Source organism: Procambarus clarkii, chromosome 54, assembly GCF_040958095.1.
Source record: "Procambarus clarkii isolate CNS0578487 chromosome 54, FALCON_Pclarkii_2.0, whole genome shotgun sequence".
Lineage (NCBI taxonomy): Eukaryota > Metazoa > Arthropoda > Malacostraca > Decapoda > Cambaridae > Procambarus > Procambarus clarkii.
This window is the reverse complement of record NC_091203.1, coordinates 21378066-21394503: the sequence shown is the minus strand read 5'-3', so window position 1 is coordinate 21394503 and position 16438 is coordinate 21378066. Positions and strand designations below refer to the sequence as shown.

Sequence of the window (16438 nt, the reverse complement as noted above, 5' to 3'; positions counted from 1 at the left end):
TCCTCCTCACCTCATCACCTTCACCTCATCCTCGGGTATATCATGCAACAAGAAACTGTAATCATTTGAACTCTGTTACTCTACACACAGAAATTACAATAGCGTGATGCATTAAATGAGCAAATCCGTGACGAGGGTTCGAACCTAAATCCGAGAGGTTCATGGTAAAAGAATTGCAACCAGAATAGTGTAAAACCCTATTTTGGGTCTCTTAGAAGCTGCAGGATCAGTAGAACTTCTAGAAGTAAGGTCAGTAGAACTTCTTGTTGCAATTCTTTTACCATGTCGTAGCTCAGTCGATTAAGGCAGCGTCTGGGATGTTCTCGGACGTAGGTTCGAATCCTCGTCACGGCCCTTGGGGATTTGTTCATGTGAACTCTGCCTTTGCCAAAGTAAACAAGCGTTAATGAAACGCATCTCTTAGCGTCAGGCCAAATAAAACTGAAACAATGAACTTTGGAGAGTTAATTTTTCAACTTCCTTCTCAGGTGAAGAAAAATGTAAGGACAATAGAGAAGATTCTCGCTAGAGTTCTTGATCCCACATTTTCAGTACCATTTATACGGAAATGTCTGTCTCTCTATTTAAGGATAAAAGCCAGGCGCTTGTGGGGGAGGCTTCGGAAAATTTTTCACAGTGACTGTTGTTGGGTATGTACCCAACATTAGTGGATCAGGACTGGCATCAAATAAATAGGTGCCACATGACCCTGTGCCAGCGTCACCCTCCACGATGAATCTTTCAGTACCATATTAAATGCTTGTATATTGTTAAACATTATGCATTCATATCCGCAAAATAAAGAAAATAAAAAATCATACTTTGCCAGTAATTAGCTGTAATACGTTGTTGTGTTGTGTGACAGAGAAGGGGGGGGAGGAGGCACAGAGAGAGAGAGAGAGAGAGAGAGAGAGAGAGAGAGAGAGAGAGAGAGAGAGAGAGAGAGAGAGAGAAGGAGAGAGAGAGAAGGAGAGAGAGAGAAGGAGAGAGAGAGAGAAGGAGAGAGAGAGAAACAGACAGACATTGTGTGTGTGTGTGTATTCACTGTTAATGCGAGCAGGATCGAGCTCTCAGCTCTTGGGCTCCGCCTTATTAACGTCGATTTCCCAATATACTGACTACCAACCTAATTTTCTCTCACACCTACTTCACATTCTTCTGTCTAACACACACACACCTCCCTTGCATGAGGCCAGCAGCAGCTGTCAAACTCCCAGGTACCATGTCTACTGCCAGGAGAACAGGGTCATAAGGTGAAAGAAATTATGGCCATTTATTTCTGCCTCGGCCGGGACTCGACCCAGAACCCTTACAACTACGACCCCAGAGCACTGTCCGCTCGACCAGGAGGACCTATGTATATTTGTATGTTGTTTTTGTGTGTGTGTGTGTGTGTGTGCTTGCGGGGGTTGAGCTCTGGCTCTTTGGTCCCGCCTCTCAACTGTCAATCAACTGATGTACAGGTTCCTGAGCCTACTGGGCTCTATCATATCTACACTTGAAACTGTGTATGGAGTCAGCCTCCACCACATCACTTCCTAGTGCATTCCACCTGTTAACTACTCTGACACTGAAAAAGTTCTTTCTAACGTCTCTGTGGCTCATTTAGGTAATCAGTTTCCACGTGTGTTCCCTTGTTCGTGTTCCACCCGTGCTAAATAGTTTATCTCTGTCCACCCTGTCAATTCCCCTGATAATTTTGTAGGTGGCTATCATGTCTCCCCTTACTCTTCTGTCTTCCAGGGACGTGAGGTTTAGCTCTTTTCCTCGTAGGTCATACCTCTCACTTCTGGGACTATTCTGGTGGCATACCTCTGAATCTTTTTTAACTTTGTCTTGTGTTTAACTAGGTATGGACTCCAGGCTGGAGCTGCATATTCCAGAATTGGTCTGACATAAGTGGTATACAGGGTCCTGAACGATTCCTTACACAAGTTTCTAAAGGGAGTTCTTATGTTGGCCAGTCTAGCATATGCCGCTGATGATATCCTTTTCATGTGGGCCTCTGGGGACAGGTTCGGTGTGATATCAACCCCCAGATCTTTCTCTCTATTTGACTCTTGCAGGATTTCACCTGCCAAATGTTACCTTGTGTTCAGCCTTCGCCTAATTTCATTACGTTACACTTTCCTGAGTTGAACTTTTGTAGCCATTTTCTAGACCATTCCTCCAGTTTATCCAGGTCATCCTGTAGTCTCTGTCTATCTTCATTTGTCTTGATTCTTCTCGTAATTTTTGCATCATCAGCAAACATTGAGAGGAATGAGTCTATACCCTCCGGAAGATCGTTCACATATATTAGAAACAGGATGGGTCCAAGAACTGAGCCCTGTGGGACTCCGCTGGTGACATCTCACCAATCTGATGTCTCCCCCCTCACCGTTACTCGCTGTTTCCTGTTGCTTAGATACTCCCTTATGCACTGGAGCACCTTCCCTTTTACTCCTGCCTGTTGCTCCAACTTTTGTAAACTTTTGTAACAGCCTTTTGTGAGGTACTGTGTCAAAGGCTTTCTGACAGTCTAAGAAAATACAGTCTGCCCACCCTTCTCTTTCTTGCCTAATTTGTGTTGCCTAGTCATAGAATTATATTACGCCTGTATAAGTGTTTGTATGTATGTACCTATGTATGTATGTATGTATATGTGTATTTGTATTCTTGCGACCGAGAGTGTGTGTAATCAAGAGAGTGCGAGTGCGTGTATAAGCGAGAGAGTGCGAGTGTGTGAGAGTGTGTGTAAGGGAGAGAGTGCGAGAGTATGTGTAAATGAGAGTGAGATTGTGTGTGAGGGAGAGAGTGTGTGTAAGGGAAAGAGTGCGAGAGTGTGAGAGTGTGTGTAAGGGAGAGAGTGCGAGAGTATGTGTAAGCGACAGAGTGAGATTGTGTGTAAGCAAAAGAGTGCGAGAGTGTGTTCAAGCGAGAGAGTGCGAGTGTGTGTGTAAGCGAGAGAGTGCGAGTGTAAGGGAGAGAGTGTGAGTGTAAGCGAGAGAGTGCGAGTGTAAGGGAGAGAGTGTGAGTGTGTGTAAGCGAGAGAGTGCGAGTGTAAGCGAGAGAGTGCGAGTGTAAGGGAGAGTGTGAGTGTGTGTAAGCGAGAGAGTGCGAGTGTAAGGGAGAGTGTGAGTGTGTGTAAGCGAGAGAGTGCGAGTGTAAGCGAGAGAGTGAGAGTGTATGTAAGCGAGAGAGTGCGAGTGTATATATTAGCGAGATTGTATAATGAATTACACAAAAATATAACACCCTCCTCCACTGATATTCACAGTAAGGATTTCAATTTTTTCATTTTTAATTAAATCATATGAGAAAAACGTGAACAACACCAATTAACCCGGATTAAAGTCCAACTTTTGTGGATTTACAGTAATTCTCTTTCGTGTTTCACTTAAATATGAACTGCTGTTTTGCATACAAAAGAGATACGCTTTTTACCACCGGTTGAGTACAGTAAGCGATGTACCGAGCGAGACTGATGCACCCTATTTGAGCCGCCAGGTCTCCAATCACGGATAATGCCCTACAATTTGGACATTATTGAGAACAACTTCCAAATAAAGGTACTTAAGAGGAATTTAAGACCCTCATTTTATACGCATTCTCGAACTAATGAACTTCGCCGCCGGTAGGATAGGTCTGGCCGGGTCATACACTTACGGCTCTGCAATTCCATTTTAATTTGAAGGCTTTTATGTCTGAACCATTCTACTGCCTTAACATATGTGAACCTCTAATTGGCTTTCTACAAGCCAGTTGGAATACTGGACACCATTATACGCTTGGGATTACTGCCCTTGACTTCTAATTATTTGTTAGACAAGATATATTTGTATATTATATAGCAACCCGTTCTCGCAAATTTAATAAGTCAATATTGACTTATTAAATATGTGCATAGGTGACATACTTAACATAATAGTTTCCCTTGAAAAGCTTCATAGAAAACACTGACCTTACCTAACCTTCTTAGTATGTTAAGATAAGCATCTTATTGCTTCGTAATTACAATTATTACCTAACCTATGCCTATAATAGGTTAAGTAACAATTGTAATTACGAAGCAATAAGATGCTTATTTTAACATACTAAGTAGGTTAGGTACGGTCGGTGTTTTCTATGAAGCTTTTCAAGGGAAACTATTATGTTTAGTATGTCACCTATGCACGCAACTAATAAGTCAATATTGGCTTATTAAATTTGCGAGAACGGGTTGTATATAGTTTTATTATATATAATATCTAGGTTATATTCTAACTTACCTGGGTCAGGGTTGGCGAAGCTTGTGTCTGCGATGAATATAGAGATCAGTGTTGCCAGAGGAAGCAGCAGCAGATGCAGTGTTGCCAGGTGCATGGTGTAGGTTAGGTTAGGTCAGCTATGTGGCAACATTGTTTAGTCTTTCTCTCTCTATCTCTCTATCTCTTTATCACTTTATTCTATGTTTCCTTCGGAGTTTTCTTCATTTCCCACTAATAATATTCACAATAATATATCACTTTTGAATTTCTCTGCTTCCATTTTGTGTTTATCTTTGTATATCTTTTTTTTATTTATTTTCCTAAACTCTGAGTCTCTTCATAGGCTAACACATATGTATATCTGTTGTATACTTTATGTATATCACGGATCCCTGGCGCATGTATGAGTATGCTAATGTACGGTTATATTTTTTACATAAATGGGCTGTAAATAAAATATGACATGGGGTTATAACACTTTTGGAGTGATATATCACTTTTTATTACTTTTTCAGAAATCACTTTTATTATGTTTCTAATAATAAATATTTTATTTTGCAGTAATATGTCACATTTGTACTTTATTATTATTATGGTTTTTGTATTAATTTCTCAGTAAAATATCACTTTTATTGAATGTAAAGCGTTCACTTATATTAATCTGTATTAATATTTCTGTATTATCAATCACTCTTAATACTTAGGCCTGTTAAATGCCTGTTAGGAAACAATGTGTTGACAGCCGTCTGTGACAATGTTATTGCAACTCAATATTGTTCTGCCGTCATTGCAACTCAATGCAACGGTCGTTATTGTAAGTCGATGCAGACTGGTGTTATTGCAAGTCAACATTGTTCCATGTGTTCCATATGCAAGTCAACATTGTTCCATGTGTTCCATATGCAAGTCAACATTGGTCCATGTGTTCCATATGCAACTCAACATTGTTCCATGTGTTCCATATGCAACTCAACATTGGTCCATGTGTTCCATATGCAACTCAACATTGGTCCATGTGTTCCATATGCAACTCAACATTGTTCCATGTGTTCCATATGCAACTCAACATTGGTCCATGTGTTCCATATGCAACTCAACATTGGTCCATGTGTTCCATATGCAACTCAACATTGGTCCATGTGTTCCATATGCAACTCAACATTGGTCCATGTGTTCCATATGCAACTCAACATTGGTCCATGTGTTCCATATGCAACTCAACATTGGTCCATGTGTTCCATATGCAACTCAACATTGTTCCACATCTGTTCATGCATTGAGTTGAATATTCAGAGTGAACCCAACGGCTTCGGGAGATGTTCTGGTATAGAACACAATTTCCTAGTTGCATCAGGTATAATTTTCCACTGACCTTCCACCAAAAAAAAAAAGACTTTTTGTGTGTGATGTTACTGGCTCTCTAAGACTCCAGCGTTACGTAACACAAGGGATGTGCTGTGGGCGTTACTCAAGGAATGTGCTGAGGGGGGGGGGTGGGGGTGGGGGGGTGAGTGATGTCCCCTAATGTGACATCCTTCCACGGCATCGTTGTCTTATATCAGCCACTATCTCGATAATCACAGCGTCAATGATATATCATAAACCATTCGGTGAATACAGCTCCAGGTTAAACATCAGCTGTTTTGCTCATCACAAGTGCTGGCTAGTGTGGGTTAGTCTCAGTTGGTCGCCACAGTGATGTACTTTCAGCTGTTTGAATCAGTTTGTACTTTCTGTAACTGGCCTAAGAGTTATTCTCCCAGCTGGTCACTTCACATGTGTATCTCAGCTGGTCGCCTCAGTGACCTCTTCCTTCCTGTGGAAAGAACAAACATAGTGTAAGAATATAAGAGGATTATCATAAGAATGTTATAAGACTTTACAATAATGCTATAAGAGAAAGACGGGTTTAACACTAACATAAAAGAACATTGATCTCAGATCACAAACACAGCATTAAATGAAGTTAAATACTTTTATGAACTAATACAAATTTAATTTATATATTTAATTCACTGTTCCTCTGTAGACAATTCTGGTACTGTGAAGACCACTCTGCTTTTGTTAATTGAAGTCTTTTCCTGTATAGAAAAAATATGAAAATGACGCACAAACTGTATATTCGTCGACTGTCAAAAAACATTCGATATGATTCAAAACGTCCTAAGGTTATCTTCAGATGATTTCGGGGCTTTAGTGTCCCCGCGGCCCGGTCCTCGACCAGGCCTCCACCCCCAGGAAGCAGCCCGTGACAGCTGACTAACTCCCAGGTACCTATTTCACTGCTAGGTAACAGAGGCATAGGATGACAGAAACTCTGCCTCTTGTTTCTCGCCGGCGCCCGGGATCGAACCCCAGGACCACAGGATCACAAGTCCAGCGTGCTGACCGGCTCCCTTATATATATACACAGTTTCCATATGTAGATATGACAGAGCCCAACAGGCTCAGGAACCAGTAGACTATTTGACTGACAGTTGAGTGGCAAGACCAAGAGACGAAGCTCGATTTCCGCAATGACAACTAGGGGAGTACACACACACACACACACACATACACACACACACACACACACACACACACACACACACACTGGGTTCTAGGCTCATTGAAACAACAAGGGACCCAATATATATATATATATATATATATATATATATATATATATATATATATATATATATATATATATATATATATATATATTAGGTGAGTACACACACACACACACACACACACACACACACACACACACAAACACACACACACACACACACACACACACACACACACACACACACACACACACACACAAATGAACTGAGGATGGACAAAACCACTTAATTTGATGCCAACATTAGCAGAAAAGCTGCACATGGCATACTGTACTGGCTAACATGAGTATATCCTTCAGAAACAGGAAGAAAGAGGCTTTCCGTGCCCTATACACGACCAAGGTGAGACCAACTCTTGGATATGCAGCCCCAGAATGGAACCCTTTCCTGAACAGGGACAAAGAATCACCAGATAAGACTCAGAGATAAGCAACAAGGTTCAGTCTTCAGCTGGAGAGTTATGAGAAAAGTCTATCGATCTTGCCACACTGGGGAAGATAGATATGGAACATGACAACGACTTATAAGTTTCTGATGGACAAAAGCAGCATTTCTTAAAGTTGTGAACAACAGAACTATTGGTGATAGACGGAGACCCGACAAGCATGTTTTGTCCTCAGAACTGAGTTGTGCCATTAATCTAAGAAACACATACACACACACACACACACACACACACACACACACACACACACACACACACACACACACACACACACACACACACACACACACAAGAAACACACACACACAACAACGCGAACACATATCCATAATTTGATATATATATATATATATATATATATATATATATATATATATATATATATATATATATATATATATATATATATATATATATATATATATATATATATATATATATACATATATAACAGTATATGGAGTCAGCCTCCACCACATTACTTCCTAATGCATTCCATTAGTCAACCACTCTGACAATAAAAAAGTTCTTTCTATTATCTCTGTGGCTCATTTGGGCACTCAGTTTCCACCTGTGTCCCCTAGTGCGTGTGTCCCTTGTGTTAAATAGCCTGTCTTTATCAACCCTGTCAATTCGTTTGAGAATCTTGAACGGTGTGTATGTGTGTGTGTATTCACCTAGTTATATTCACCTAGATGTGTTTGCGGGGGTTGAGCTCTGCTCTTTCGGCCCGCCTCTCAACTGTGTGTGTGTGTATTCATTGATTACATATATAAATATATATATATATATATATATATATATATATATATATATATATATATATATATATATATATATATATAAAATATATATATATATATATATATATATATATATATATATATATATATATATATATATATATATATATATATATATATATATATGGGAGTATAATCAATGAATTCTGTAGATAAGAAAGAAAAAGATACATTATAATTTGCCATTTTTTTATATAACTCCACAAACGTTTCGGTCAAATAACAATTACTAGGCTGGCAACGTTCCATACTAACCATTGTAAATTAAAAACGCTCAAATTTGTCAAGTTATGTGAATTAAAAATGCCTTTTAATGTTTTTAACTTAAAAATATTATCACAGAGGGAGGACGAAAGTAATTTTTATGCAGCAAATGAAAATTACTTTTTCAATTCGTCGTAAAGTACCAGCGTCCATTTGACGGCTTCCGGGAAGGCATTATAGCTTGATATACATCAGCTATAACTCCATCATCAGCTATAACTCCATCATCAGCTATAACTCCATCATCAGCTATAACTCCATCATCAGCTATAACTCCATCATCAGCTATAACTCCATCATCAGCTATAACTCCATCATCAGCTATAACTCCATCATCAGCTATAACTCCATCATCAGCTATAACTCCATCATCAGCTATAACTCCATCATCAGCTATAGTTGATGTTGATAGCCTGGGGCCCACACACACGTTATATCTGATTTAAACAGCAGTTTCGTACGAGCGAGTATTGACAGCACGACCAAACGACCGTGTGTACACACGACCACACGACCACACGACCACACGACCAGACGACCAGACGACCACACGACTACACGACCAGACGACCAGACGACCACACGACCACACGACCACACGACCACACGACCACACGACCACACGACCACACGACCAGACGACTACACGACCAGACGACCACACGACCACACGACCACACGACCACACGACCAGACGACCACACGACCACACGACCACACGACCACACGACTACACGACCAGACGACCACACGACCACACGACCACACGACCACACGACCACACGACCAGACGACCACACGACCAGACGACCACACGACCACACGACTACACGACCAGACGACCACACGACCACACGACCACACGACGACACGACCACACGACCACACGACCACACGACCACACGACCACACGACCAGACGACCAGACGACCACACGACGACACGACCAGACGACCACACGACCACACGACCACACGACCAGACGACCACACGACCACACGACCACACGACTACACGACCAGACGACCACACGACCACACGACTACACGACCAGACGACCACACGACCACACGACGACACGACCACACGACCACACGACCACACGACCACACGACCACACGACTACACGACCACACGACCACACGACCACACGACCACACGACCACACGACCACACGACCACACGACCACACGACCAGACGACCACACGACCACACGACCACACGACCACACGACCACACGACCACACGACCACACGACCACACGACCACACGACTACACGACCAGACGACCACACGACCACACGACCACACGACCACACGACCACACGACCACACGACCACACGACCACACGACCAGACGACCACACGACCACACGACCACACGACCACACGACCACACGACCACACGACCACACGACCACACGACTACACGACCAGACGACCACACGACCACACGACCACACGACCACACGACGACACGACCACACGACCACACGACCACACGACCACACGACCAGACGACCACACGACCATGAACATGAACATGAACATTATGCAGGACAGAAGTGAACTCTCAGTATATTTAATACACTGAGGTATACCTCACAGTGAATATATCCTGTGTCCTGTTTATGTTATGATAGATTAGAATAGGCTACGTTAGTATAGGTTAGGTTAAGTTAGGTTAGGTTAGTGTAGGTTAGGTTAGGTATTAGGTTGCGTTAGGGTAGATTTAGATAGGCTAGGTTAGGTATTAGGTTGCGTTTGGATAGGTAAGCATAGATTAAGATAGGTTAGCTTAGGTCAAGTTACGTTATATTAAACTACGATTACCTTAATCTATCGTTGAATAATTAAGAATTAATAATGTTATTGCTACGATTATTTTACACAAAGTTTAGAATATGTTAAATTATATTACGTTAGGATACACAGTAACCAAAAGTGGGGTAAATTATATTACGTTAGGATACACAGTAACCAAAAGTGGGATAAATTACCATGCCAGATTAACCTAAACGAGTTTAACCTTATATGTGAAAATATGGTCACATTTTTTTCGTAAATTAAATTTAAATACATATTACATATTAGATAAATTACAACGAAGCACTAATTCTCAGGGCATTTTAGTGAAAGGTTTACCATTTATTATCAATGGCATAATTGCTTGCTAATGTAAATTTTAATTGCCCAAAATTCTTTATATATATTAATATAATTTAAATTATAATTTTTCGACAACTTCAAAGGAACGGCACCACTGGCTTAATTTAATGTGAAGATCACAAAACAGCAACACTCTCTAAACGTAAAGATAATCCATTTATTTCATAGATTTTAATTATTTTTTGGTTCTATAATTGTCTATAACTCCTCAATAGCACATAAACAATGACACACAAAATCGTGGAAAAATATAGAATTATTTTGACCCTATTAAACACTTTTGATAATGATGTAGACGATATATATATATATATATATATATATATATATATATATATATATATATATATATATATATATATATATATATATATAAACCCATCCTTCAGAGTCCAGACCATAAGTCAAAACTGTCTTACATAGATGTTAGTAAGTCAATATTTGACTTATATATTAGCTAACTGACAGAAAACAAAAATTCTTAAATATAAATTAACAAGAAGAAGGGGGGGGGGGGGTTACCCGGCGATGCCCGGGATCTCTGTCCGTTTCTCCCGCTCTCCTCTCCCTTCCTCCCTCCCTCCCTTACCTTTAGGGGTACCCTGAGAGGTGAGGGGCACCCCTCATTGTACACCTTCCCTAGAGAGTAGGATCTTCCCCTAGAGAAAAGGATCTTCCCCTAGAGAGAAGGATCTTCCCCTAGAGAGAAGGATCTTCCCCTAGAGAGAAGGATCTTCCCCTAGAGAGAAGGATCTTCCCCTAGAGAGAAGGATCTTCCCCTAGAGAGAAGGATCTTCCACTAGAGAGAAGGATCTTCCCCTTCTCCCTAGAGAGAGATGGATCTTCCCCTTGTCCCTATGGAGAAGGATCTTCCCCTAGAGAGAAGGATCTTCCCCTTCTCCCTAGAGAGAAGGATCTTCCCCTTCTCCCTAGAGAGAAGGATCTTCCCCTTCTCCCTAGAGAGAAGGATCTTCCCCCAGAGAGAAGGATCTTCCTCTTCTCCCTTGAGAGAAGGATCTTCCCCTTCTCCATAGAGAGAAAGATCTTCCCCTTCTCCCTAGAGAGAAGGATCTTCCAGGAGGTGTAGCCAGACATGCCCCTCATAAGCTTACTATCCTTCCAACTCTCTAAAATTATATGCTTTTGCCTCTACAACATTCTCCCTCCCACCTCCCTCCTTTCTCTACCTTCCTACCTCTCTCCCTCACCTACAAGACTCCCCCAACACAACAACCACTTCACATTCTCTCTATGCAAATATGTCCTTGTTCTTATCGCGTCTGCAACCGGTTCCGAGTTGCCATAGCACAGAGCTTCTTACTCTATTTTCTCACCTCTATTCTAATGTTCAGTTATCTCCCCCTGTGTCTGCTCCACCTCTTCTCTACAGTGCTAGATAACCTCTGCTATCACCTGCATCTGGCCTCATGTAGGGTCTCTAAGTCCTTCAGGGGCTCTTATACTCTTGACAACAAATATCTATTCTAGTTCAATGGTTTCTATATTTTAGTTCAAATAGATATTTTACCGAATCTCACTCTGTCTTCACACAAGTACTCGATGTCCTCTGACTTCGATGTTCTGACTACGAAGTCCTGACACTCCCAGAAAAACTCACCAGGGGACAGATTCACGAAGCAGTTACGCAAATACTTACGAACGTGAACATTAAATTTTAAATTCTGCCCCGAGGGGCGAGTTTATTGGGCAGCGCCACTCATGTTGTGAGTGAACATACCGCCATAGCAGAATGTACAACACTCCCCAATAGGAAGAAAACCCGCTGGGTTGTTCATCCTGTCACTTGGTACATCTTTCCTCAATCTTTGACGGTTTTGATTACATTTATTAAACAGTTTACAAGCATGAAAACTTGCCAATCAACTGTTGTTATTGTTATAAACAGCCTCCTGGTGCTTCGGAGCTCATTAACTGTTTAATAATTGTAAACAAAGCCGCCAAAGATTGAGAAAAGATGGACAGGTTCGTAAGTGCTTGCGTAACTGCTTCGTGAATCTGGTCCCAGAACCCCTGACCCAACACCCACTTTCCCTTGAGGCACACACACACACACACACACACACACACACACACACACACACACACACACACACACACACACACACACACACACACACACACACACACACACACCTCGTAGGGGCCTCGTAGCCTGGTGGATAGCGCGCAGGATTCGTAATTCTGGGGCGCGGGTTCGATTCCCGCACGAGGCAGAAACAAATAGGCAAAGTTTCTCTCACCCTGAATGCCCCTGTTACCTAGCAGTAAATAGGTACCTGGGAGTTAGTCAGCTGTCACGGGCTGCTTCCTGGGGGGTGTGTGTGTGTATAGTGTGGAGAAAAAAAAAAGTAGTTAGTAAACAGTTGATTGACAGTTGAGAGGCGGGCCGAAAGAGCAAAGCTCAACCCCCGTAAAAACACAACTAGTAAACACACACACACACCCACACACACACACACACACACACACACACACACACACACACACACACACACACACACACACACACACACACACACACACACACACACACAAAAGATTATCAAATTCTCGTTCAGGATATCGAATATATTTAAAAATCCCAGAGTGGCTCATTTAGGCAGAGGTAACGCATAAGGGATATCTTGACACATACAAGCACGCCCGCCCACGTACGTATACACGCACACAAGTGTGCACACGCTGAAACAGACACACACACACGTGCACGCACACACACACGTGCACGCGCACACACACACACAATTGTTCAGTCAGGGGAAAAGGCATTAACACCTGGGATAGACCTTACTATCCCCCCCCCCCTCTTGACCCCACCACCTGACCTGACCTGACTTAGTCGCCATCTCCGCCCCCCCCCCACCCCCAGTCCCCCGCATCGCCCATACACACTCTTCCCCTCCCCACTCTCCCTCTCTCCCACTTCCTCTCTCCCACTCCCTCTCTCCCACTCCCACTATCTCTCTCCTGCTCTCTCTCTCCTGCTCTCTCTCTCTCTCTCTCTCTCTCTCTCTCTCTCTCTCACTCTCTCTCTCTCTCTCTCTCTCTCTCTCTCTCTCTCTCTCTCTCTCTCTCTCTCTCTCTCTCTCTCTCTCTCTCTCTCTCTCTCCCTCTCTCTCTCTCTCTCTCCCTCCCTCCCTCCCCCTCTCCCTCCCTCTCTTTCCTTCCCCCTCCCTCCCCCTCCCTCTCTTTCCTTCCCCCTCCCTCTCAGCCCACACACACACCTCCCCCCCTCTCTCCCTTACCCGCTCTCTCCCTCACCCGCTCTCTTCCTCATCCACTCTCTCCCTCTCCTCTCCCTCCCGCCTCTCTCTCCATCTCCTCCCCCCCCCCTCCCCTTCTACCTTCTTCTCACTTCAGTGGAAGGGTCGGATCCCCCCCCACCCACCCATTTATCTCTCCCTTTATCACTCCCTTTCTCTCTCTCTCTCTCTCTCTCTCTCTCTCTCTCTCTCTCTCTCTCTCTCCCCCTCTCTCTCTCACTCTCTCCCCCATCCCAACAGGGTCAAGATGGCAGCCAGAGGTCCCAGGGGAGCAGGAAAGAGCCAAGGTGACGAGATGAAGGAAATGTTCGCCCAGTTTCTGGAGGACATCAAGAGTGAGATGCAAGAAATGATGCAGGAAATGAAGAACGAAATAAGCAACCTGAAAATAGAGCTGACAGCAGCAAAGGAGGAGATTAGAACCCTCAAAGAGAATGGTATCGAGGCTGAGAGTCAGAAAACCACCCAGGGAGAAGGTGGTAATAGTTTTCTGGATGAGAATGCCACAATAAAAGCAACATTTGCGGAAATACTAAAAAAAATAACTCTGAAGTAATGACTGCAGTGATGGAGGTGGCCATGAAAGCAGCCACCTCGCAGGTGGCGGCACGCTCCACTAGCCAACTGCTGGAAAGGAAAAGATCAGTGGTTGCTGTGGGTATTAGGGAACAGGAAGGAACCAATAGGACAGAGTGGAATGACAAGGACAAAGCAGCAGTGAGTGAAGTACTAAAGGCACTAGACATGGAAGGGGCCGAGCATAGCATTGAGAAGGTTTTCAGGCTAGGCCGGTTCAACAAAGACCGAGACCGAATGATAAAGATAGTGTTTGCAAACGAGAACACAAAGGAGAGGTTCCTATCAAGGAAGAGCTCCCTGAAAAACGTGGGAAAATTAAAAAATGTATTCCTCCAGCGAGACATGACAAGGGAGGAGAGAGCCGTGGCGGCAGAAGCAAGGAAGAGGCGCAGGGCGAGAGGGGAAAACCAGGAAGTCACAGCTCCCAACACAACACCCCCAGAGGCGAGGGGGGAACCCACAACCAGCTACCCAGTAACACCAGAAGGGAGGACAACCCCGCCTCCCTCCTCTGCATAGAAAACCCCCCTACCCCAAACCCTCCCTGCCCCCACTCAAAAGTTCAGCCAAATCTCCCTCCCCCCACACCCAATCCCCACCCTTCAACCCCTCCCCTCCTCCCGAGTCCTCCCTCCCCCCCTTTCCTTCCCGTCCTCCCTCCCCTTTCACCCCATACCCTCCCTGTCCCTCCCCCTTCACTGGATCCCCCGCCCCTCATTCCAGTATCCTCTGAGATCCTGTTACCCACCTCACAGGTCCTCACACCCATGGAACAGCCTCCCCCACCAGCAGAACACTCACCAAGGAGGCGATTTGAGAAGGGACAGAAGAAAGTGAGCCTCAAAGCGATGTACACTAACATAGATGGAATTACAAATAAAGCAAATGAGCTTGGAGAACTGGTACTAGAGGAAAACCCAGACATAATAGCCCTCACAGAAACAAAGATCACGAAAACAATAACAAATGCAGTGTTTCCACAGGACTATTATGTTATGAGGAAAGAGAGGGAAGGAAGAGGTGGGGGTGGTGTAGCTCTGCTGGTAAGAAAAGGCTGGGATTTTGAGGAGATGGATATTCAGGGCTGTGAAGGTTTCAGTGACTACATAGCAGGTACTGTAACAAATGGAGGGAAAAAAATTATAGTCGCAGTCATATATAATCCACCACCAAATGACAGAAGACCTAGACAGGAATATGATAGAAACAACATGGCCACCATTAACATAATAGAAAGAGCAGCTTCTGTTGCTAGCAGGAATGGATCTGGACTACTAATTATGGGAGACTTCAACCATGGGAAGATAGATTGGAAGAACAGAGACCCGCATGGAGGACCAGAAACATGGAGAGCTAAGCTGCTGGACGTGGCAACAAGAAACTTTCTAAGCCAGCATACCAAAGAGCCAACAAGAATGAGAGGAGAAGATGAACCAGCAATGCTTGATTTGATATTTACCCTAAATGAATGGGATATAAGGGAAGTTAAGATGGAAGCGCCCTTGGGAATGAGTGACCACAGTGTATTGAACTTTGAGTACCTGGTAGAGCTAGGACTTATCTCCCCCCAAAAAGAACTAGGAATCAAAAGGCTGGCATACCGAAAGGGGAATTATGAACAGATGAGAAGTTTCCTAAGTGAAATACCTTGGGACACAGACCTCAGAGACAAGTCTGTACAGGGTATGATGGACTATGTTACCCAAAAGTGTCAGGAGGCAGTAAACAGGTTCATCCCGGCCCAAAGGGAAAAATCCGAGAAGCAACAGAAGAATCCATGGTATAATAGGGCATGTATGGAAGCGAAGAAACTGAACAAAAAGGCGTGGAGGAACTTCCGGAATAACAGAACACCAGAAAGCAGGGAGAGATACCAGAGAACCAGGAATGAGTACGTCAGGGTGAGAAGAGAAGCAGAGAAAAATTTTGAAAATGATATAGCAAACAAAGCCAAGACCGAACCAAAGCTACTCCACAGTCACATCAGAAGGAAAACAACAGTGAAAGAACAGGTATTGAAACTTAGAACAGGCGAGGACAGGTATACAG

General features: G+C 43.4%; 1 protein-coding gene across 1 annotated transcript in view; it reads right to left on the bottom strand.

Moving 5' to 3' along the window:
• Positions 1-16438, bottom strand: part of LOC138352558 (zwei Ig domain protein zig-8-like) — a 155658-nt gene that overhangs the window by 81982 nt on the left and 57238 nt on the right. The window contains exon 2 of the mRNA XM_069305048.1: positions 4251-4674. Within this exon, the coding sequence (XP_069161149.1) occupies positions 4251-4344 (94 nt within the window). The 5' untranslated portion in view covers positions 4345-4674. The remainder of the gene's footprint in view (positions 1-4250; positions 4675-16438) is intronic.